The sequence below is a fragment of the Brassica napus genome, chromosome C2 (assembly GCF_020379485.1).
Source record: "Brassica napus cultivar Da-Ae chromosome C2, Da-Ae, whole genome shotgun sequence".
NCBI classification, from domain to species: Eukaryota; Viridiplantae; Streptophyta; class Magnoliopsida; order Brassicales; family Brassicaceae; genus Brassica; species Brassica napus.
Window position 1 is genome coordinate 32,336,664 of NC_063445.1, and position 25,229 is coordinate 32,361,892.

At 35.0% G+C, this 25,229-nt stretch overlaps 1 protein-coding gene and 1 pseudogene across 1 annotated transcript; both read right to left on the reverse strand.

The window, feature by feature from the left end:
- Window positions 1–1,743: 1,743 nt before the first annotated feature.
- On the reverse strand, window positions 1,744–4,092 carry LOC125582344 (annotated as a pseudogene).
- A 2,098-nt stretch (window positions 4,093–6,190) lies between these two features.
- Window positions 6,191–7,950, reverse strand: LOC106422501 (uncharacterized isomerase BH0283-like). Its single transcript, XM_048747951.1, has 6 exons — window positions 7,739–7,950; window positions 7,465–7,656; window positions 7,090–7,374; window positions 6,855–7,016; window positions 6,613–6,696; window positions 6,191–6,511 (listed from the first exon to the last, which is right to left on the reverse strand). The coding sequence occupies exons 1-6, from the start codon at window positions 7,877–7,879 to the stop codon at window positions 6,404–6,406; spliced, it is 972 nt and encodes a 323-aa protein (XP_048603908.1). The 5' UTR covers window positions 7,880–7,950; the 3' UTR covers window positions 6,191–6,403.
- Between the last annotated feature and the right edge of the window lie 17,279 nt (window positions 7,951–25,229).

Consider the following 25,229-nt stretch of genomic DNA (forward strand, 5'->3'; position numbering starts at 1 on the left):
GCATCAATTAAAGATATGTTTTAAAAAAAAAAAGTTAAAGATATGTTTATTTAATTCTCAGTGGTATTATATTGTAAATATTATGCAAGTTTAAGGGTTAATCTTAATTTGTATTTTTTTATTAATAAATATAAAGTTGGCTTTTTTCCTTCTTATGACATGTGGAATGGGGGTTTGTTGACATGTGTCCTCATGTTTTTTTTTGTATTTAAATTCTTCTTTTTAAAATTATTGCAATTTTCTCTATCAATTTTTAGTTGTGTATTATCTAATCTTTCTCACATTTATTGGTCTCTAAAATTCAAGAAATAAATAAAATAATATAAATATATTTTAAATATTTAATTTATTCACACCTAAAAATAACAAGACTTTTCATCATTTTGTTATTTTTACTAATTTTTATTATTTCATTTACAAATTATATTTATTTCACTATTAGTATCATAAGATAATCAAATTAAGAATAAGAAACTAGACAACCAACGCATAAACTAAGAAAGCGGGCCAAAGGGAGAATAATAATCGAAAGGCCAAAGCCACCAAAAAGCAGGAAAATATATGCTTAAAACACCGGAATCACTACCAGTAGCTAAAAAGTAAGAAACACCTCACAAACTAAACAAGTACATACAAGCCGACAAGGAACTGAAAAACCACAAAGCTCTGGATAGAAGGGACCAAAGCTCCAAGAGACTATATCCGCACACCTATACCAAGAAAAACATGGAAAGAAAAGAAACAACTTGAGAGAGGGAGAATGGGATACAACCACCAAAAAATCAGAGACTAAACTTGAGACCAGAAATAACCTTCCAAGCCCACATAGCATACACGAACGAAAACATTATCCAAATCTCGAGTGGCAAACATGGTGAAAAGGAGAGCCACCAGAGATGCGATGAAAGCTGCAAAGAGATGCAAGAATAGAGAGGGAAAGGGAGACGGAGCGAAATCAGAAAACTATGGAGCCGTCCTCGGGCTATGAAAGAGAGCATAGAAGTCAGAACACCAAAAACTAAATATTGAAAACCAAAACGAGAAGAGACTATTGACGGTAAGCCAACGACGAGGAATACAAAATCAAAGACGAATAAACTCTGACCCAACCAAGGAGATGCAGTTCCTAACATCAGCTGAAATCTAAGGAAGAAGAGGAGCAATCAATATTGACTGGAACAGCCTACAATGCCGTGGGAAGCAACCGAACAACTGAAAACTCATAAATCCAATCTGCAACAAATACCATATAATCTCATAGGTGAAGAAGGCAAGAAGAGCAAGAGAAAAATGTGAGTCTTTTTCCGGTGATGGTGAGAAGCACCGCACACCAGAAATGTAACGAAATACATAGACGGTGAGGGTTCAAGTTTAAAATATGGGGAGAGGGCAAAAAACATCTTAAAAATTATAATTTTCTAAAATATGAAAAAAATATAATACAATTTTGACGATGAAACCGTTAATTTTAGAATCAACAAATGTGTAGATGTAAAGTTATTGAAATTCAATATTAGTTTACGTTAGATGCTCATTTGACTACTAACAAGTACTATACACACAACAACACATTATTCAAAAAAAAAAAAAGCAAAATATATTAACTTATCACCTACTACATAAAACACTAAAAACATCAAATAATAATCTTAACAAATAAAAACGACAACATAATTACATTATCCAAAAAAAAAATCATGTTCTTAGCAATAATAAAACAATATTCTGCGCGAAGCGCGGACACCCTCCAAGTTAATAAATAAAATTTATAACAGTCACAATTTCTAAAGCTCTTGATACTGCTAATCAAATTTTTAAATTTTTCTTAAGTAAGAGTTTCAATCTTTAAAGCCAAAATCTCTACACCCCCGATTCTAAAATCAAAACCTAAAGCAAAAGTCATTACCAATCAGACCCCTGGTATCAGGATTTTTGTTGCAGGTTTCTGATGAGATTGAACAGCGAAACAGTTTCAATCGAGCTAAAGAACGGAACCATAGCTGATGGAACCATCACAGGTACACTGCTTCTCTTATTCCCCACCTCTATTCGGTGTTTAGGGTTTTACTTTTAAATCTAAGACTCCTCATGTACCTTGGAATCTGTCTTAGCTTTCACTATTGATTTTTATAACCAATGTAAGCTCGAGTATTCATAAATTCTTCAGTTGTAGTTTGAGTTAGTGTTGATTTTATTTTATTTTTTAAATAAAAAATTCATGCTCTAGTCAGCTGCATAACGTTGGAAAACCTGTGGTTTATTAGAATATTTTTACTTCTTCTTTGAAGTCTGATCCACCCATAAGAAGCAATATAACAGAAGAAACATGATCAATTGTGTAAACCAAAGATATATCATTGTAATGAGATTAGCACTTGATTTCTGAATTTTTATAGAACGGTTACCATATGGCTACTGGTGTCTGCATCTCTCACCTTGTTGAACGGGTTATCTTGTATAATAGACAAGTAAGTGGTCTCTGCTGTTATTGTTTTTAATTTTTTGCATTCCCCTTTGCTCCCATCATCTTGTTTATGATGCAATCACTAAGCACCATAACCGGTTATTATGTACATGCAAATGACATAATGCAGGTGTAGATGTTAGTATGAACACTCACTTAAAAGCCGTTAAACTCACTTTGAAAGGGAAGAATCCAGTCACTTAAATGTCAGGGGAAACAACATTCGCTATTATATTCTTCCAGACTCCTTGAATCTCGAGACTTTGCTGGTCGAAGACACATCAAGAATCAAACCCAAAAAAACCAACTGCAGGTTACATAATTAAGCATTTCACTCTCTACTTCACATTCATTCTTAACCACGCCTCTTGGTTTATCGCCTGCCTATTCTCACTTTTTTTTTTTGATTTTGTCATTGGTATCAGGAAAGATTCCTCCAGGCGGTCGGGGGCGTGGAAGAGGCCGTGATGGATATTTGAAGGTGATCCCAAGTTTGGTCCTTTTCTATAAGAGCAGAATTGTAAAATACCTTATCTTGTAGTGGGATTTGGTGTTATGAAGACAAATTCATGAAGTTGAGATTTGATACGTTGTTGCCAAACTTGTTGAACAATCAAGAAAAATTTCCTAAGTCATTTTTAAGTTTTTGTCACAAAAATAGCGCTCAATAAAGAAAATGACCAAAATAAATTTTATTAAAGGGTATTTTTACCCTACGGTTAACTAATCTAGACTTATGATTTAGTGTTAAGAGGTGGGTTTTGGGGATAATATTTCAAATTTTAAAAAATAAAAACTAAATATTAAAATTTTCAAAACAAAAAGAGTTATCTTGGTCATTTTCTTAGTTGAAGTCTATTTTGTGACATAAAATTTTAAAATGGCTATTCGAGAGAATTCCCCAACCATCAGTGTCGTTTATCATTATTAAATACTCCTGCAGGACCCTCTGTTTCTCCTTATCGTAATGAACCTTCAGTAAGAAAATCACATTTGTTTATCTTGAGGCTCCAGTAATGTGCTAATGAACAATGTGCACTTCCACATGCAGAGTCCTGAATAGAAAAGGCTTAGAGATGTAAGTAAGAAGGTGAGAGTTGATCAAAGCTGCTGCCATGTAAATGCATGTTAGTTTCTTAACCTCAGTGACCCCTATTTTAGGAGCAAAGAGTCTACTGCAGAAATCATTAAGGAGATCCTTGAGGAGCAGCAGCGGTAACAATCATCACTTTTACAGGGCATTTTCATGATATCATCAGTTTTTGGTTGTAACTCAATGAGAGGGAACATAATGTAAGGAATTTATTTATTTGTGTGAAATGCGTAATAACCATGATTCTATCTGTTGTAGTTGGTTTAGAGACAAGTGTGTATCTGTTGCAGTTCCTCTAACATCAACAATGGTAGCTCCGTTCAAGGCTTTAGAGAACGTGGAGAAATCATTTGAGCTGTACTCGCAAGTTGTAATCACAGGGAATTTCAGTTCGATGAAGAAAGATCCTTAATTTGGCTTCACAATCATCAGTTAGAATCCCTGAGTGAGTAGAAAACTCAACCGTCTCAGAAGAACCAACCAGTCCGTTTGAGAAGACAGTGTGAGCAGATGCTAATGTTGAGCTTGAGTCACAAGGTCATGATCATGAAGATCCTAACAACTAGACAGCATTGGAGCGAGCTTTTGTTTATTTAAGACCAGGATATCTAATTCATAAAACATTTTAGTGTTAACACATTCAAATGTGGTTAGAAAGTTAAGTTGGATTCAATCTTAAATATATGGTTTTGGATGGTTTCCCTTGAAGGCTGAGTCAGTGAATGCATCAACCTGTATATCAACAACACTCATCGATCATAATACTTAGGCAAGGAAGAAGGAAATGAAGTCACAACAGTATATTGTCAGAAACGAAACAAAAAAAGGAAGAAAATACAGTTACCATGTAGAAATTTAGAGGTTTCTTCATATCATGACTATACATTGCCTCTTCTTCTGTTTGAAATCTGCATTCTTCAACTTGGATTTATATTCAGCAAACACACAACTCTAGAAATAACGTGTTCCACGCTGTGTCTGATTAAGAAAGATGAGTTTTAGCCATACATCTTCAAGACAAAGACGTAACATTGCTACAAGATTTGTCTCAAAACTCAAGAAAATGGAAACTTATTAGGACTGTTTTAAGGTTGAGTAGCATTCCAGATAGGTTCATACGGTCTGTTGCTGAATGAGACTCCAGTAACGTGCTTAGAGAGATCTAAATGAATAAACAACATGCAACAAAAGGTGCAATAAGGTTTATGTCTTATGTTTAAACGAGTTTTAAAATCTAACTAGAATTTGATCCGCGCGCCTGCGCGGATGTTTATTTTGAAAAATATGTTGATATTTGTTTTTCATGTAATTATTAGGGTTTGACAAAATGAATCCGAAGAACAGAACCGATACCGATCCGAAAATATAGTACCAAACCCGAACAAAAATTGATTAAATATTCGAATTATTCAAAGTTTTGTTATTTAGAGAACCAAATCTGATCTGAACCGAAGTATTCGGGTACCCGAATTTATCTAAAAATAGATTTATATACTTATATATATTAATTATTTTTAGATTTAACGTATATAAAACATCAAGAATGATAATTTAAAAATTGGTTTAAATACTTGAAAATATATATAGATAGTCAAAAGTAAATATCTGAAATAGTTAAAGTATACTCAAATCACCAAAAATACTTAAAATAATTATTGATTCCGTATCCAAAATTTTAAATCAAGCCAATTGATATGTTAAGCTTAGGTATTCTGACATATGTTATTTAAATTTATAGGTAATATATTATTTTATTTATAGATTTTGAGAAATTTAAAATATATAATGATTTAAAACTTTAAAAATAATTTAAATGGGTTATCCAAACCCGAACCAAACCCGCAAAGATCCGAATCAAACTCAAACCAAAATTTAGAAACATCCTAATAGAGCTGAAATCTTTGACACCGAAAGTCCGAAACGCAAACCGACCAGAACCAAACTCGTATGGGTACCCGAAAGCCCACCCCTAGTCATTATTATATATCGTATATTGTCATCATATAATTAATCGTATTTTATACATACCATCATATAAGTAATCATATAATTAATTAATAGTATTTTATACGTACCATCATATAAATAATTACATATATTATATTTTTAAAACTTAATATGAAATATAAAAACCATAATTTGAGTTGCTATTTCAAATTGGGTTTTGTATTGTATTTTTCTTATATATATTGACAACATTTTTTTATAATGGTTATTGAAAAATAGTTTAGTAAAAATCAATTTTTGAATATGTGTATATTTTTGAATCAATTTTTGATATAAATCAACTTTGAATTATTATTTTGATTTGAAATATGTATATAAAGTTTAAATTTTGTTTTATGTAGTTTAGAAAAAAAAAAGTTTTAGACAATTAGATTGAGCCATTTTCGAATATTTTAAAACTGGTTCTGATAGATAGTTTTTTATAATATGATGGGCTTTCAATTTTTTTTTAATAACATAAGCTCATTACTTTTTTTCTTAATACTATTATCCTTGTTTCCAAACAAATTTTTTTTTTTTTTTAAAGACTGCGATCCATGTTTCCAAACACTCAATTTTTTTTTAATAATCCTATTTAAATCTCCAAACACTCTAATTACTCTAATTTTGTACTTGAGTTTTAATAATATAGAAGTTTTAATAATACAGATTGTAATGACAATTGTAATACATATGTTTTACTTACCAAAACAAAAAAAAGGGTCCCAAACAAATAATTGTAATGACAACACTAGCCCCACAAATATGGTCAGAAAACATAAACATTTCATATCAGTGGTTTTCTGTCTTTATTAATTAATTGAAGGAGCTTGTTTTGTAGCAATACATGAGATCTCAGATTAGACCAAGACATGGCCTTCCATTACAGTAACTGCTTTGCCTCTCAGGAGAACCCTCTGCTTCTCCTTGTCCAAATAAATCTCAAGTGTTCCACTCCTACGCGAAGCCTAACCAGATTTCCCATAATAGAGAATCATTCTCTGTGCTCTAAGACACTACTTGAAAAAGAAAAAAAGAGAGAGAGAGAGAGAGAGCAGAGAGAGAGTACTTGGTGGGCTAAGAAGTCACACTTGTTCATCTTGAGGCTCCAGTAATGTGCCAATGCACAATGTGCACTTCCACAAACAGGGTCCTGAAACAAAGGGGTGAAACCAATGGATGATAATGATACGAAGAAGAAACACATGAATATATGAATTTGACATAAGATAGCAAAATAACATTAAGAGACATATAATAATAAGCATAAGAAATGTTTAGTTCACTCCAACGATGCAGCTACTCTTTTACCTCATCAACTCCAAGTTTAGGAGCAAAGTAACGACTGTGAAAATCATAAGCCGTTCCTGGAGAACCAGCAGCTGTCACAATGATGCCATCGCAAGGGCAGTTCAAGATATCATCCATTATTGGTTGCAACTCAGTGACAGATTCCAAAGATGGAAGCACAACCTTGGCAAACAAGAGAGTCAGTCAAATTATGTGAACAAACAAACAAGACACATAACAGGAAACTATATATTACGAGGATGTTGTTGGTCGCAGTAGCTTTAATATCAAGAATGGTAGCTCCGTTCAAGGCCTTGGTGATCATGGAGGAGGATGCATCACTGAGATTGATATCACAAGTTGGAACCACAGGGAAATTCAACTCGATCAAAAAGGATCCTCCTTTCGCTTCACCATCATCAACTCGCTTGGCTGTAAGAACCCCTGACCTTGTGACAAACTCGACATTGTCTGAATAAACCAAACCATTGGAGAAGAGACAGTGAGCAGATGCCAAAGTTGCATGACCACATAGATCCACCTAACAAGTTAAAAACAATTTTAAATGGAAATGGATCAAAATTGTTTTCTCTTCAAAAAAAAAAGGAAAAGAAAAGAAAAGAAAAGTAACCTCGGCTAGAGGGGTAAACCAACGGAGACCGAAGCGAGCTTCGAAACCAGTGATGGGAGTAAGGAAAGAAGATTGGGAGATGTTGAATTCGGCGGCGAGAGACTGAAGCCACGCGTCGTCTCTGATCTCGTTGTTGAGGAAGCAAACCGCTGCTGGGTTCCCTTTAAAAGCGGAATCCGTGAAAGCATCCACCTTTCAAACACCAAACTCATCCTCCATCAATAATGATCTGACAATAAATAGATACAAAAGAGAAAGTAAGATGATGATTTACCACCAAGTACTTGACGCCTTTCTTCTTCTTCGCCATGATTTGAACAGAAAGAGGAAGAAGAAGAAGAAGAAATCTCTTTGTTAGCTGTTTTCTTGGTTCAAGCTTAAAAGATAACACGACATCCCAATAAGGAAAGAACATATTGCTCAAGATTAATTCTACCAACCATAAAAAAAAATATAAAACAAAAATACACTGCCAAATTATAGGAGGTTAAGATATTATAAAGTTCGGATATACTTGTGTATTAGAGATAAGGATGTAATTAGTTGGAGGAGTTATCTCTAAGATATACTCTAAAGTCGGAGGTCGTTTGTAATATATATTTTGATGTAAACATATCAATAAACAATTTCATAAGATTTACATGGTATCACAGCATAGATCTGAATAATTTGTGCTTCAAAAAAATTTTCTTTTGCAAAATTGTTCGAAGTTTCGATGGGGGAGAAAGATGATTCGATGCAGATCATGGCGAAACGAGTAGAGACGGTGGTGATATCACCATATACGTTGTTTTCTTCAGACAACCCATGTGCTTTAATTACATCTGTACAGTTGAAAGGAGATAATTACAACGAATGGGCGATGGAGATGATGAATGCTCTTAGAGCAAAGAAGAAGAATGGGTTCGTGGATGGAACGCTTCCGAAGCCAGCTGAGGACAGTCCAGATTTGGAGTCTTGGTTGACCGTCAATTCAATGATCGTGGGCTGGATCAGATCGTCTATAGAGCCGAAGGTCCGGTCGACTGTGACTTTTATCACAGAAGCTCACAAGTTGTGGGAGAATCCGAAGAAGAGGTTTGAGGTTGGCAATAAGGTTCGTATACATCAGTTGATGGAACAGCTAGCCTCATGTAGACAACAAGAACATGCTATGATTGATTATTACGGTCGGTTAGCCATGATGTGGGAGGAACTTCAGACTTACAGGCCACCTCCAGCATGCAGTTGTTCAGCAGCTGCTACGTATGAGAAGGAATAAGAAGATGAACGAGTTCATCAGTTCATAATGGGCTTGGATGAGTCACGGTTTGGAAACGTTGTGACTGCACTTATTGAAGCAAATGAGTTACCAAACATTGGGAAGGTGTATGCCAAAGTAATAAGGGAGGAAGCAAGGTTGAATTCATCGAAGTCACGAGAGGTTGCTTCGCAAGAAGCTGTTGGTTTTGTTTCGCGTCGTGAAGGAGCAATGGAGGACCTTGCAACGAACAGAGACACTCGGGAAGCTAATGGATATGCAGCTAGAGCTGATAACAACGAGTCTAGCTTTGGAAACAGAGCAAGAGACCGGATTTGCTCTCACTGTGGAAAGACGGGTCATGAAAATAACAATTGTTGGCAGCTCATTGGCTATCCAGAGTGGATGAATGAAAGACGTGGTAGAGGTTCGGGAAGAGGAGGTCGTGGTGGTTCTAATGGAAGAGGTGGAGGTCGTGGCTCTGCTACGAGTTCATACGGTTCCGGTGCATCAGACCTCACTCCCGAACAATGGAAGGCGATCACTGCAATCATAAATGATGGGAGATCAAGTGGTCAGTCAGAGAAACTGTCTGGTAAGATTCTTGGTGATGTAATACTTGATTCAGGGGCTTCACACCACATGACGGGTGATCTAAGTCAACTCGTTAACGTGAAGGCAACCCCACCGTGTGTTGTTGGTTTTGCGGATAGAGGAACATCAACATCTTGTCAAATGGGTGACATGATACTTACTGATCGGATATCACTTAGAGATGTTCTGTTTGTGCCGAAGTTGGATTGTACCTTAATATCGGTCTCCAAGCTGTTGAAATTTAGTAACTGCTTTGCTTTGTTCCCTGATACAATTTGTGTTCTGCAGGACCGTTCTTCGAAGATTCTGATTGGAGCCGGTGAAGAACTTGATGGGGTGTACTACTTCAAAGATGTGAGAGTCGCACGAGCAAACAGAGCAGATGGTGGTGGAGATAGGCTGTTGTGGCATCGACGACTTGGGCATCCTGCTTTTTATGTTTTTAGTTCTTTGTCTGAGCTTTCTAGTGTTGGAAATAAAGCTTCCTCTAGTCCTTCTGACTTGTGTTTTAAAGCAAAGCAAACAAGATATCCCCTATATATTATTTGTGAAACATTACAACTTCTTTTTGTAGCCACATGTCATCACTAGGATGATTCTTAGAATTACAAGAGAAATTGGTTGGTCCATCTAATTATATAATAAACTTTTTATTAAACTAACCATAAATTCATTATTAATGTCAATTATTATTTCCTTAAATAAAGATTACGGAATTGCCTAATGTGGGTAAAGTATATATGACAATTAATGATTTTGAATAAAAAAGATCTAATAAAAAAAATGTATCTTCTATCAAATTTGTTTAATTTAAAACTATTAAAATAACTTAAAAAAAAAAACAAAATAACCATATTATAAAAATTTAGATTTTTCTGTATATTTTATATTTTGAATTTTAAAAAATGACTATAAATTACTAAAATTGTTAAAAGTCTCACATTCAAATTTTGCGATCCATGGTTTAAAATTTTTGTTATGACAAAATACAAATGATTAAAAAATCATATAAGTAAAAGTCTAATTTAATTAATCATTAAGATTTAAAATATATATGTATATATATATCATTCTAAATTAAACTATAAACCATATTGAATAAATAAATATTTTAGTTTCAAAATTTACTTTGAATAATTTTTTTGATAAAAGTTTTGAACTAACATTGATAAATTTTTTTAAATTATCAATTACTAAAATTATTAGTCCCACAATGAAAATTTTGTTATCAGTAATTTAAAGTTTTTGCTATTAAAGATACACATGATCAAAAAAAATATATGAGTAGAAAACACCATTAAAAAAAAATAGACATTAATATTAAAAATATACTATGTATGTTAATATCATTTAAATTTAATTACATATCCTATCAAATTTTTTAAAAAAATTGTTTGTATTAATAAAATTGATTTATACGTTCGCACCAATTTTATTATATATGTAATAGTTACTGACTTTGAATTATTTAATATATATTTATTATTTCATAATATGTAAGAACATATAATACATAAAATAATTTATATATATAATTTTTATCCCGCGCAAGGTGCGGGTCTTTATCTAGTACTTGTGTATTAGAGATAAAGATGTAATTAGTTGGAGGAGTTATCTCTAAGATATACTCTAAAGTCGGTGGTCGTTTGTAGTATATATTATGATGTAAACATATCAATAAAACGACCCTTTCATAAGATTTACACAAATCATTATACAAATTTCCAACAACCACACATATTCATCTTTCAAAAAAAAGATATGGAACATGAGTATGCTTCCAGACAGACAAGAAAAAAAAGGCAATAAAATTTAGCTGAAAGTACACAGAATTATAGGTAATTTAGGTATCATGCAAGATTCAAAAACATATGCAAAATCGGTAAACTGATGTAAGTGAATTTACGCTTTTTATTAAACTCGTAGGAAAATAGTGGTTGTCAGCCCCGTGTCAGATAAAAATACAGTTGAAAATATTGTAGAGGATATGAAATATTTTGTAGAGTTGTAACAGTTAAATATAAAAGTTAACATGGATAATATCCAGAAATGATCATATTAACAAAAGAAACTGCAAATTAAATAGATAGTGTGAAGTGCTCACTAATCCAATTACAGTGGCACCTATGTAGTTTTAATAATAACTTGATGATAATCCGCACATGCGTGGAGTGAGTTTTTTTATACTAATGTTTGTTCATTAAATAGTTTTAACATTTTGCAACACTACAATCTTTATCGATTATAAAATGAAGAATACAAATGTTGGTTTCTTAAAACTAATTTTAAATTATTTTTAAAACTTCATATGTACAAAAGAAAATTAAGTTTTGCTGCTAACACAAATCACTAAAACCACATAGGCAACATCGATTGTAAAATGAAAAAAGGGGATTAGGTTTTATGCTCTCGATTTATTTACCTATTGACTCTCCATAAGAAATTTCATTTTTTATCTCTATAAAATTGTGTTTTTGTTTCTGTTTCACCAATATGAGTTTTGTTTCTTTTTTTAACTTCTTCTATGAATTCGGTGAATTACATAAGTATCAATTTAAAAAGATGGACATCTGTAAAAATTAGTTCCACTCCAGATACATATTTAAAAATCAAAATTTCGAAGAAAATCACCGGAAAACTCTATTCACAGGTTAGTGTTCAAATCTAATATATCAAACTGTTATAGAATATAAGTGAAGACTCGAAATATAAATGTATGTCTAGTATATATTCACCAGTTCTTACAATTATAATAGCTAGATAGAGTATTAGGGATAAACAAGTATTAGACGAATGATCAAATATTCTCATTCTTCGAACAAACTCAAAAGGAGTTGACTGGAATTCCCTCTTTGCCTATCCAATCTAACGACTTTCCCTCCCCCGAGCCCACTTTTTAGCAACATGATAGTATGAACTCTTCCCCAATGTAAACATTTTGAAAGCAAAAATCTCTATTTGAAAGGGCATCTTCCTATACCTATGAATTCCATTGGACCCAGAAATGATACATCAGACTTGTTATGATATTTCATTAAAAGTTTTTAAGAATAAAAATCAAGACTAAATTATTTAATCTGAATGAAATACTATATATATATATATATATATATATATACTTATAGTGCTTCTAATATTAAAAATCATTTCTATTTGAAGAAGCGTATTTTTGGGATTGTGAGGATCAAATAAAATATTAGAAACCACATATTTAAAAAATAATTTGTATACATAAAATTATATACATTAGAGTAAGCACATCAATCAAAACTAATATATTTTGTTTATTTACAATCATGTTTTGGTAAATAAATAATTTTATTAACCTTATATGGTATATAATTAAACTTTAATGATATTGACATAGATATTTGGTATATTTTAATATAAATATTTACTATTGACACTTCATACTCATATGATTTTATTAACATTTTTATATTTGTTGTAACAAAAATCTAAACCGTTAATCACAAAACTTTTAATTTGAGAATTTTCAATACAAATATCAGAATTAAAATATTAAGATCTCAATAGTTTTCGCTACAAATTTTGAAATTAAAATATTTTCATATTTTTATATAGTATATAATTTAATTTAAAATATATAAATATATATATATACTATGAATATCTATTAATGAGATTTCATATTTATACAATTTATGATCATTTGTATCTTATTTGAACAAAAAAGTTAAACCATTGATCACAAAATTTTCAATATGGGACTTTACCATTTTAGTAATTTATTGTCGTTTTAAAAATTCAAAATATAACATATAAGAAAAATCCATTTTTTTATTATATGCTTAATGTGATTGTTTAATTTCTTTTAAAAATATAAAATTAAACGAAAACAAGAGACGATACAAAAATTATTATCACATATGTATTAGTCATAATCATTAATTTTCATATATATGTTAACTATATTACGTAATTTCGGAGCTTTTATTTAAGAAAAAAATTGAGAATATTCATTTCTACACTACTAATGTATATTTATATTACAGTTTGATAGTTAATTTTTATTTTGATAGTTAGTCTAATAATCATCCTAGTGATGACACGTGTCAACGAAAACTTGTTGTAATGCTCCAAAATTAATATATAGGGGATCATTTTAGCGATGTGTGAAGTTAAATCATATTCTGATACCCAGTTAAGATACTTTATAGTGTTGGCTTTCATATAATATATATATATATATATATATATATATATATATATTTGCGTGTGTGTGCAAATAGATAATTTAGAATTTATATATTATAAGTGTTGCATGTGGTGAATATATAAGAATTAAGCTGAATTTCATAACCATTTTAGCAAATAAAAATAGGGGTTTTTTGCAAATATGACTCAAAACTAACTCATGATTTTTTTGAAATTTTCGTTTGACTTATTCATCCAAGAAGTTCGGATTATTCACGAAAATGCTAGTACTTTTTTCGAAAATAAGTGTTATACTCTATCATCTTCATATTCATCAACTATTTTCAATATTTCTATTACCATTAATACACCAACCACCATGAACACCCAATTTGAAGCTCTTAATGCACAAATATTGATTTTCACTCCTCCTATCTCATTTCTTATGCACAAAAACTACATATCTTTTCGTGGTGAAGTTTTGTTTTCTTAGAGAAGCTAAGAAAGTTTTCTCACTGGTTCAAGGTATGAAATCAAATTTATTTCCAGATCTGTTTGCCAAGAAAGCTTTCATAGAAGACTTCTATGGAAGGCTTCTCATCGTAGAAGACTTATACGGGAAGTCTTATTGTCAATACATATGTTATTTTTGCAACTGACTTTCTATGTGTTTCTTAGAGACGGATTCTCTGGAAGTCTTCAAAATTTTCTTTCTTAACAAAAAACTAAACATGTTAGTTTTGCAATTGACTGAATTATGCCAGAAATTTGATTTGCAATAGAAGACTTCCCGGGAAGCTTTCTGTCTGAAGATTCATGTGAAGTCTTCTCTATTGTCAGTAGAAGTTTTCTCACTGTCGGGGAAAATCTGTGTAGATTAGTTTTGCAACTGACAGTTAAAACTTAAATATTTAATATTTATTAGAAGACTTCCCTAGAACTCTTTTGAAAGAAGATTTCCCTCGAACTCTTCTAGTTTTCTATTCTGTAATTATGATCAAACGTTTGGTTATGAAAAAAAAGACTTTTCTAACAAAAATTAAATAATTAAGTTTTAATTGTGAACTACAAAACTAACCTACACAAACTTCAGTGAGAAGACTTGTTGTGACTGTTGAGAAGACTTCCCATGAATTTTATTAGCGGATATTACATTTTAATCTGGATAGAGCATGTAATAGTTAATTAATACATCATAAATCCAACAAATAAAAACATAACCCTAAGATGCCAAAAAAAAAAACATAACCCTAAATCCTAAACATTAAACGCTAAATCATATCCTTAAACCATAAATCTTAAATCCTAACCGTTAAATCATACACTAAACCCTAAACATCAAACTCTAAAACTTAAACACTACTCCTTAAATAATATCCATTAAACCCTAAACCGTAAACTTCAAACATAAACCTTAATATTATTAGTTTTTATATTTTCAATAAATGTCATTTTGTACAACTTTTTCACTGGATCCTACATCTAAAATATAAAACCAAAGTACATTAGAAAATCATATACAAAACCCATCAAACCGTGTCTTGTCTCTTTTAGATATATATTTCAAACGCTTATTCAAGACTCTTAACCTTTTCTTTTTGAAATTTTTTCCACAACCACACCACTACAAGAAAACATCAAGGATTCTGAGGGAAAAAATCGTCGGAATTTCGTCGGAATATCGTTACTCCGACGAAATTCCGACGAAACACGTCGTCGGAAATAATTCCTCGGAATTTCTTTTTTCCTCTGAAACCCCTCGGAATTTTCCGACGGAATTCCGAGGAAATAAATTTCCGAGGAAATTCCGAGGATCCCTTGTTTGTCGGAAAAGTCCTCGGAATATACCGAGGTAGAACTTCGTCGGGATAATTCCTCGGAAGTTCATCGATCGATGCGTGTTTGGACATATATACATCGATCGATAGGAGTATACCGACAGACTTTTTCCTCGGTTTATTCCGAGGAACTGTTCCCTCGGTATATTCCGAGGGATCCGTTCCTCGGAATTTTCCGAGGGAGTTGTCCCTCGGAAAATTCCGAGGGAAATGTCCCTCGCTATATTTTAAAAAAAAAACGGATTGATCGATGCGTTTTTGTTCAAAAACGCATCGATCGATCTAGTGAAAAATATAATTAATTTCCTCGGAATGTAAAAAATATTAATTTTTTTGAAAAAATAAAATTTCTGAAATTTAAATTCGAAAATATGAAATTAAAAGTAAAATTGAAATCATATTAATTAATATTCAAAGTTTCACAAATAAAAATAAAATATTCCGAGATTGGGGAAAAAAAAAACTACGGGTCTGGCACGTCCGGGAACACCTCGTTCGGGTACATCCTCTGCATCATCTCCATCATTTGCTGGCTCAGCCTCCTCTGTGCCTCATAGCCCGCCTGTTGAGCCGCCATCTGGGTCTCCAACAAAGATATTCGATCATCTTTGTCCTTCAATTGAGCCGTAAGTACTTCTGGATCAACAAAGGGCGGTGGTGCAGAAGAAGGAGGAACCGACCGGGTGCGACGACCCAAACCGAACAAACGTCCCTTCTTCTTTGGAACCGACTGAATAGAAAAAAGCCAAATTTAGAAATTTAAACCAAGAAATAAATGAATTGAACTTAAAAAAAAAAGAACTTACGGATTCAACGATTTCGTTGATTCGAAACCGGGACAAGTTGGTCGAAGCCGTCGAAGCGTCATCCTCGGTTTGAAGCTGAGACACTTCGTCTACCACCTGAGTTTGGACCAAGTCGACCACGTCCCTCACAAGACCGTCATCAATCTGGCCGGTCTTCTTGTTGGTATACGCCCTCCTCATTAGGGCGAGATCATTGACCGGCTCGCCATCATTTTCTTCCGCCTTGAAAAAAAACATAAAATTAAAGAAACATTAGAAATTAGAAGAAATGCACAATAAATTTAAATTCTGAAACTCAAATAATTGAAGAAAAAGCGGTTGAACTTACCATGCGATCTCCGAGAGTGGCAATAGATTGAGCACCCAAGTTATGCTTGTAGATGCCCTTCCCTTTACGGTCGCTCCTGCGGTTGGTGGAGTTGGTGGAAGAAGTTTCTTTCGTCTCCTCCTTATCCCAATGCGCACACAACTCCTTCCAGACCGTGTCGTTCATCGACTTTGGGACCTTTTAATTAAAAAAAAAGAAAAAGTTTAATAAATTAAAAAATAGTTTAATAAATTAAAAAATTGTTTAATAAATTAAATCGAACCTTATTGATTTCCCACTTCTTCTTCCACTCGTGGATCTGCTTCCCATAGTTGTCCATTACTTTATGGACGAAGTGGTGATAGATAAAGAGCGTCTCATCGGAATTCCAGTTGAACTCTTGCTGAAAAAAAAACACAATTAGTAGAAAATTTATATTAAAGATTAAAAATATAAGTAAAAAATTAGAATACTTACCGCAAACTGACGAAACCACAGAACCTGCTTGTCGGTTGGGAAGTGAGTGAAAGTCGGATGTCCACTGTCGAGGGCCGAGTACATCATACGGTTGATCCATGCGCTGATCCCGTTCCCGGATCGGTTGAACCTTATTAAAAGAACGAACGGTTAATAATGAATCCAAATTTAAAGAAAAAAAAATGTTTAATTACCATGTTTGACCCCGTCCATGTGGATACGGAGTGAGATACGGAAGATGGTCACGACCGGGCTGTTGAACCAACTCCGCAACCCTCATCACTCCCGGAGGACCCGGAGGAACAGGAGCGGATGCAGCAGCGGGAGCGAGAGGAGCATGAGCGGGTGCAGCAGAGGGAGATGTATGGTTGGAGCTGTGGGGCGAAGGGGAATCCTGAAAATGGCTGGAATCCCGAGATTGGCTCCCCGTACCACCACGACCACGACGCTGTCGAGGCCGGGTCTGATCATCATGAGACCTGTAAATTAAAAAAATATATTTAATAAATACAGAAATATATAAATTATTTTTTATATAAAAAAAAATCCCAAATAATTTAATCACAGAAAAAAATTTATATATATTAAATTTTTTAATAAATATATAAAAATAGTTCTAATAAAAAAAATAGTTTTAATAAATAAAAATTGTTTAATAATTACAAAAAAATAGTTTTAATAATATATATATATGAAAAATATTTTTAAATCCCAAATAATAGTATTTAATCACAAAAAAAGTTTTATAGATATTTAAAATGTTTTGTAAAATCCAAAAAATCGAATTTATATAGAAATTTTTTTTGTAAAATCCAAAAAATCGAATTTATATAGAAAAATCATTTTGTCACATACAAAAATCGATTTTATATACAAAAATCGATTTTTATAAATACAAAAACTAAAAAAATTATAAAAAAATCTAAATCAATTCAACAAAACAAATTATTCAACCAAATCACAATTCTAAACCTATTATACAACCAAATCACAATCCTAACCAATCACCCTAACAAAAATCTATCAAAACTACACAAAAACCTAACAAATAGAACCTAAGAGAGTGGGATAGGGTCCTAGGACAAAAACGCATCGATCGATTACTAGGATGGACCGGGCCGTAAGATTGTGATCGATCGATGAGAGTATCCCATCGATCGATCGACAATCTGAATTGTTCCTCGGAATTTCCTCGGAAAATCTTGTATGTTTTTTTAAAAACGCATCGATCGATGCGTTATAGAACAAAAACGCATCGATCGATTACCAAGATGGCCCGGGCCGTAAGAATGTGATCGATCGATGCGTTATAGAAACAAAACGCATCGATCGATGCGTGTTCGGAAAACAGAATTATAAGGCAAAACCCGACCTTTTTTGGATCTAAACCTTAGAACTCTCATCCCCTCCGATTTCCCCTATAATTCTCCCCCCCCCTTTCTCTCTCTATAATCATCCGATTTGAACAATTTTGGGCTCTATTCCACTTGATTTTTCGAGCTCTACCTGATTCCTACACTCGTCTTCACCCTAAGACAGGTATACTCCGCGAATCTCCACATTCTGAAATCGTGTTCTTGAGCAATTTTTGGGTTTTGTGAATTTCTTATTTCCGTGTTGATTCCTTGATCAAATATGCATGAAACAGATGTTTAAACATGGAATAGAACACAATTGTCTGTGATCAACGAGTTTGGAACATGATTTGAGATGATTTAGGGATAGAGAATTTTTTTCAATTTCGTTTTTTTTATCACAACTCGATTTTGCTTTTCATTTTCATGTTCAGCTTTGCCTTCTTAATTGATTATAACCATGTTGAGAGCAATGATTCTATTTTGTAGAGAATGAAGCGCACGAAAACATCAGCAAAGAAAAACACACAAGAAGCGGGTTCGTCACAGCTGGAGAAGCAAAGGCCAAAGAAGTGGGATAAGTCTGATACCACCCACTACAACAACATGAAGAAGGTAGCCGTTCCGGCTACACAACTAGCATGTCCTGAGACGATGACAATATTGGGAATCAAAGCAGACATTGAAGGACTGTTCCAGAACATGGGTCTAGGCAAACTATGCAACCTCAAGGAACCCACTTATCCGGAGTTGGTACGCCAGTTCATAGCATCCGCATACGTCACCCGTCCCGATGATAGCCATCAGGAAGGTTTTCTGGCATTCGTAGTGCAGAAAGTATACTATGAGGTATCTTTCACAGACCTCTGCGGACTATTTGGATTGAGTGCGGGGGAGAGGACATATGGTCTTTATTGGACTTCAGAGCTGTTGAACTTCTGGGAAACGATTGGCACAGGGGTTTATAGATCTTCTCAGGCAAAGGAGTCACTTATCCGGAGCCCAGTACTGAGATATGCGACACGCCTCATTGGCTCATTGCTATACGGGACAACCACAGCCGCATCAGTCACGCAATGGAGTTGTGCCTCCTGTACCAAGGTGTGAGGCATTTGCTACCGGCATTTGGAAACTCTACATTCCCACCTGCTACTGCCTTCAACATGGGAGCGGTGCTGGCCGCAAACTTAGCAGGATACAAGGGGAAAGTAACCAAATCCAAGAGCAATGCATGTGGATTTGGTGCAGTGATTACTCGGATCCTTAGACATGTGGGTGTAGACTGTGAGAACCAGCAGGTAGCACTGGACAGATCGAACAACATTGCTTGGAACTACTTGGATGTCATTTCTCTAGTAAGTAAGGAGTTCATAGCTGGTCCCCACTCGAGGATCGATCGGGATGGTCCTTACGTCTACGTATTCCAGGACCGAGCGAAGAAAACACTCTACTGCCACCTGCCTCAGATCGGCCTGACTGCTCTACTTTCAGAGGCTGCAGTTGAGTTCCTACCCCCTGCTACCGCACTAGTAGACAAGCCATCCTTCTTCACGCCAAATATCAGACCAAAGGCAAGGGCGTGGTTGATGAAGAAGGACAAGATGAGGCTGCACAAGCCATTCCAGATGATTCACAACCCCATCAGCTACTCCCATCAGACTCCAGCCAGTACAAGCTGCAAGAGCTTCCACCGAACGCCACTTCGCGCCAGCAACAACATTGGAGAGATCAGAGCATAAAGACAAACAACGACATGCTACACAAGATCTGGGCTGCCATTTCACGTATCAGGCCGTGTCGTTGCCAAAAGGATGATGTAGTTCATCGGGACAACTCTCCATCCAGCTCTGGTTCGGGTTCGAGTGGTAGACACAGGGTAAGAAAGAGGTCCAAGAGACCCAACGATGCAGGAACATCTGGAGCAGGAGACGAGGAGTAGGAGCTATCACCGGCTATTTTATTTTCTTTTCTATTCTAACGTTTTATGGTCTTATTTTCTGTTAATTTTGAACTGAGTTTTTTTTTAGGTTTCTTAATTATGAGTTCGTATTTCTTTTACATGGTTTCTTTCTTTATTTGGTTGTGTTTTGTGTAGCTTTTAATTCGTATTCAGCTTTGCCTTGCTAGATAAACCAAATAACTATTATCCGAGGAAAGAGGTTATATCAAGTGTTCCTCGGAATTTCCTCGGTATTTCTTAAAAAAAAAAAATAAGTTCAATGGTAGTCTGTTTCCGAGTCATCATCACCAGATGAATCTGAATCTGGATCTTGGTGAAACTCTCCAATCACTGGTTCATCCTCTACGTGAACGACGGCTTCCTCTCCAAAGTCGGTTAAATCGACTACAAGGCCAACTCCAGCTAAATCTTCTGCTGCACTACAGTTGCCGGATGTGCTTGGTTGTAGTGGGTCTTCCAGCTCAGAACTTCCCTGAACTCGGCCTCTCGGGTTGAGTCTTGTAACAGTAACCCATGGATCATCTCTGTTCCTTACCCGGGGGTACTTGATATAACAAACCTGTAACATTTAGAAAAATTATAAATTAATACACATGATGATGAATCATTCTGAATAATTAACATTTAATTACCTGATCGGCCTGGGAAGCAAGAATGAAAGGATCATAATATTGCAGCTTTCGCCTCGAATTTACTGATGTAACACCAAATGCATCTGTTCTCACACCTCGATCTGGGGTGTTGTCGTGCCAATCACAATAGAAAACAGTACAGCGCAATCCAACCATGCCCAAATACTTGATTTCCAAAATCTCATGTATGTGTCCGTAGTATACATCATCTCCTGATGCAGAACAAACGCCAGCATCATAAGTCGTACTCGAACGTCTCCTCTTCTGAGTTGTGAATGCATATCCTCGAGTACAAAATCTCGGATATGACTTCACAACAAAGTTTGGTCCAACGACCATCTCACGTATCCAATCGTCAAATGTTTCACCTCTGGCCAAACCAGCAGACACCTATTAATAGCACATATATATATATTATATCAATAAATGTGAATTAGTATAAATATGTGATAAAATATATTTTAATTTGTTTAAAGCACTCACATAAGTAAACATCCATCCAGTAAATTCTCTCTGCTTCATTTCTTCTAGTTCGTCCTCTGTGGCGTATCTATACTCGAACCGCTTTTCTGCCATGAAAATCCTGTATATGATGACAATAATGTAATTAATTAAGATTTAAATTTCAACTTGTTAAAATAAAAATTTGTAAGCTCATTTATTTACCTCTCATATTGAAGAACGTCTTCGCAGTTGGTGAGCAAATATGTTTGCAAATGACTGCGCTCCTGCTCAGTAAGTCGACGGTCCTTTGGTTTTCCGCTAAGTCGTCCAACGTCTGTGAAAATGTCTGGAACCGTAACATGATATGTTGCCCGTTCGCCTCTATCATCATGCCGAGCAGGTCTTCTGTTTTTGGTCTGAACTTCTGCTGGAAAGTAGTACTCGGCAAAGTTTGAAGTTTCTTCATTGATCATCTGTGCGACTATAGAACCTTCCACCCTACTTAAATTTTTCACCATCTTCTTCAAATGGAACATATACCGCTCATACAGATACATCCATCTATACTGCACAGGACCACCAAGTTCCAATTCTCTTGCCAGGTGAATAACAAGATGCTCCATAACATCAAAAAATGAGGGAGGAAATATCTTCTCAAGGTTGCACTGAATCACGGCTATGTTAGTCTTCAAATTTTCAATACCTTCAAGAGTCACTGATCTCGTGCATAAATCGCGGAAGAAACCACTTATCCCTGCAATTGCTTCATGAACATTTCGTGGTAATATTTCCTTGAAGGCGAACGGAAGGAGGCGCTGCATCATTACATGGCAATCGTGGCTTTTCAAGCCAGTAAACTTTCCTTCCTTTCTGTCGATACAGTTACGCAAATTTGATGCGTAACCGTCTGGAAATTCCACATCGTTTGAAATCCAATCAAAGAACGCATCTTTTCCCGCTGCATCAAGTCGGTATATGGGAAAAGGAGCCCTACCATTCTCATCAACATGAAGTTCTGAACGAGCACATATATCGACTAAATCCAGTCTTGACTTCAAATTATCCTTTGTTTTACCTTGAACATTAAGGATCGTGTTCATGAGATTGTCAAAAAAGTTCTTCTCAATATGCATGACATCTAAATTATGCCTTAGCAGATGATCCTCCCAGTATGGCAGATCCCAGAAAATACTTTTTTGTGTGCCAGTTATGTAGTTCTCCAACAGCATCTACCGGAAAACGCTCATGTCCACCGACTTCTGGCGTCCTTTCTGCACCAAAATCTCTTAGTTGTATCTTCAAATCTTTCCCACAAATTTCCGGAGGTGGACTGTCAAACACCCTCTTGTTCTTCGTAAACAAATTCCTACTCCTACGATATGGATGATCAGGTGGTAGGAATCTCCTGTGACAGTCAAACCAACACGTTTTCCTTCCGTGCTTTAGTTGGAAAGCATCAGTGTTATCTTGACAATATGGACATGATAGCCTTCCATGCGTTGTCCATCCAGACAACATACCATATGCTGGAAAATCACTTATTGTCCACATTAGTACTGCCCGCATTTGAAAGTTTTTTTTACACGAAACATCGTATGTTTCAGCACCTTGAGCCCATAGTTGTTGCAACTCATATATTAGTGGCTGAAGAAAACATCAAGTGATCTCTTAGGATGCTCTGGTCCGGGAACGAGAATCGAGAGAAACAAAAACTCTCGTCGCAAGCACAAGTTTGGGGGGAGGTTGTATGGTGTAAGAATGACGGGCCATAGAGAATACTGTCTTCCACTCTTGCCAAACGGACTGAAACCATCAGTACATAATCCAAGGTAGACATTTCTTCTCTCATACGCAAAGTCGGGATACTTTGATTGGAAATGCTTCCACGCTTTTGCATCTGAAGGATGTCTGATCTCACCATCTGTTGAGTGCTCCGCATGCCATCTCATTGGTTGCGCTGTGCGTTCAGACAGATACAACCTCTGCAACCTTTCCGTCAAAGGTAAATACCACATCCTTTTATATGGCACTGGAACTCTTCCACTCGTATCTTTATAACGAGGCTTTCCACAAAATTTGCATGTAACCCGCTGTTCATCCACCCTCCAATAAATCATGCAGTTGTCGCTGCATACATCTATTACCTGATACGATAAACCAAGACCAGCTACGAGTTTCTGAACCTCGTAGTATGAACCAGGAGCTACATTATCCTCGGGTAGAATACCTTTTACAAAATCAGCAATCGCATCCACACAGTCTTCAGCCAAATTATAATCTGTTTTAATGCCCATCAATCTTGTAGCAGATGATAAAGCTGAATGACCATCTCTGCAACCTTCGTACAATGGTTGCTTTCCAGCATCCAACATATCATAAAATCTCCTAGCTTCTGCATTGGGTAAATCTTCCCCTCTAAAATGATCATTTACCATCTGCTCAGTACCTACACCATAATCTACATCCGTTCTAATTGGTTCTTCTAATCTAACCGCTGGCTGAGGTTCACTAGTACTACCATGTTCATAATCAGTTTCCCCATGATGATACCAAATTTTGTAACTTCGTGTAAACCCACTCAAATATAGATGAGTCCAAACATCCCACTCTTTAATAACCTTTCTATTTTTACAATTAGAGCAAGGACATCTTAACATACCTGTTTTTGCTTCCGGTTGTCGGTGAACTAACCCCATGAATTCAGTTATACCTCGTTGGTATTCTTCCGTAAGCAATCTCGTGTTCGGATCCAAATGAGGTCGATCGATCCAAGAACGAAAATAATTTGAAGAAGACATATTTTTTATGAATCAAATTCGTGTGTAAATAGAGTAAGAGGGAGGATGAAGATATGAAGTGAATGAAGAGGAAGAGGAGTGCTTGTATTTATAGTTTAAATCCTGCCGACATACCGAGGAAATTCCGACGGAATTCCGACGGACAAACTAGTTCGTCGGAATTTCCTCGGAATTTTGTAAAATCCCCCAACGGCTCTCCAACGGCTATAATATTTCCTCGGAATTCATCGGTTTTTTCCGAGGAACACAGTTTTCCTCGGAATTTCCTCGAATATTCCGGACGGATTCCGACGGACTGTAGTTTCCTCGGAATTCCGTCGGTATATTCCGAGGAAATTCCGAGGAAACCCAATTTTGTGTTTCCTCGGAATTTCCTCGGAAATTCCTCGGTATATTCCGAGGATTTCATTTTCCGTCGGAATGTCCGTCAGAATATCGCTGTTTTCTTGTAGTGCACGTATACATAATTAAACAAAAAAAGATATGAACTATGAATTGCATAAGAAATTTTGCGCATTATTAAAAACATAGGTAAAACTAGGTATCCATGCATGATCAAATATTTGCGAAATTGATAAATTTATGTAAGTGAATTTACTCTATTTGTCAAAAACCGTAGGAAAAAATAGTGTTTGTCAGTCCGTGTTAGAAAAATTACAGTTCCAGATATGTAGAAAGTAGAAAATATTTGTAGAGTAGTAGTTCATGGTTGTTTACAAGGGTTAAAAATATAAAGGCTAACTAGATAATATCCAGAAATGATCATGTTAAACAAAATTGTTGCAATTAAATAGATTGTATGAAGTTCAATAATCCAAGTTCGTGTGATCTATATAGTTTTAATACTCATCCTTTTAACATTGTGTAAAGTTAAATAATAGTGTGATACACGGCTAAGATAAATGACTCTACATATATAACAGTCAACTGTCTCTGAAAGCTCCACGTCAGCAAATGAAAAAAAATCGGAGATGGCTTGTGACATCACCAAATTGTTATACGAATCAAGTTTTAGTTTGTTTTAATGGGCTTCGTATTAAGATGTCGGAATAGGAATCACATATACGATAGCTCATTCGCTACAGTCCGTCCACGACACCTCGTATATGGCAGTCTAACCATGACAACCCGTTCATAACGCTTGTATATGACATAA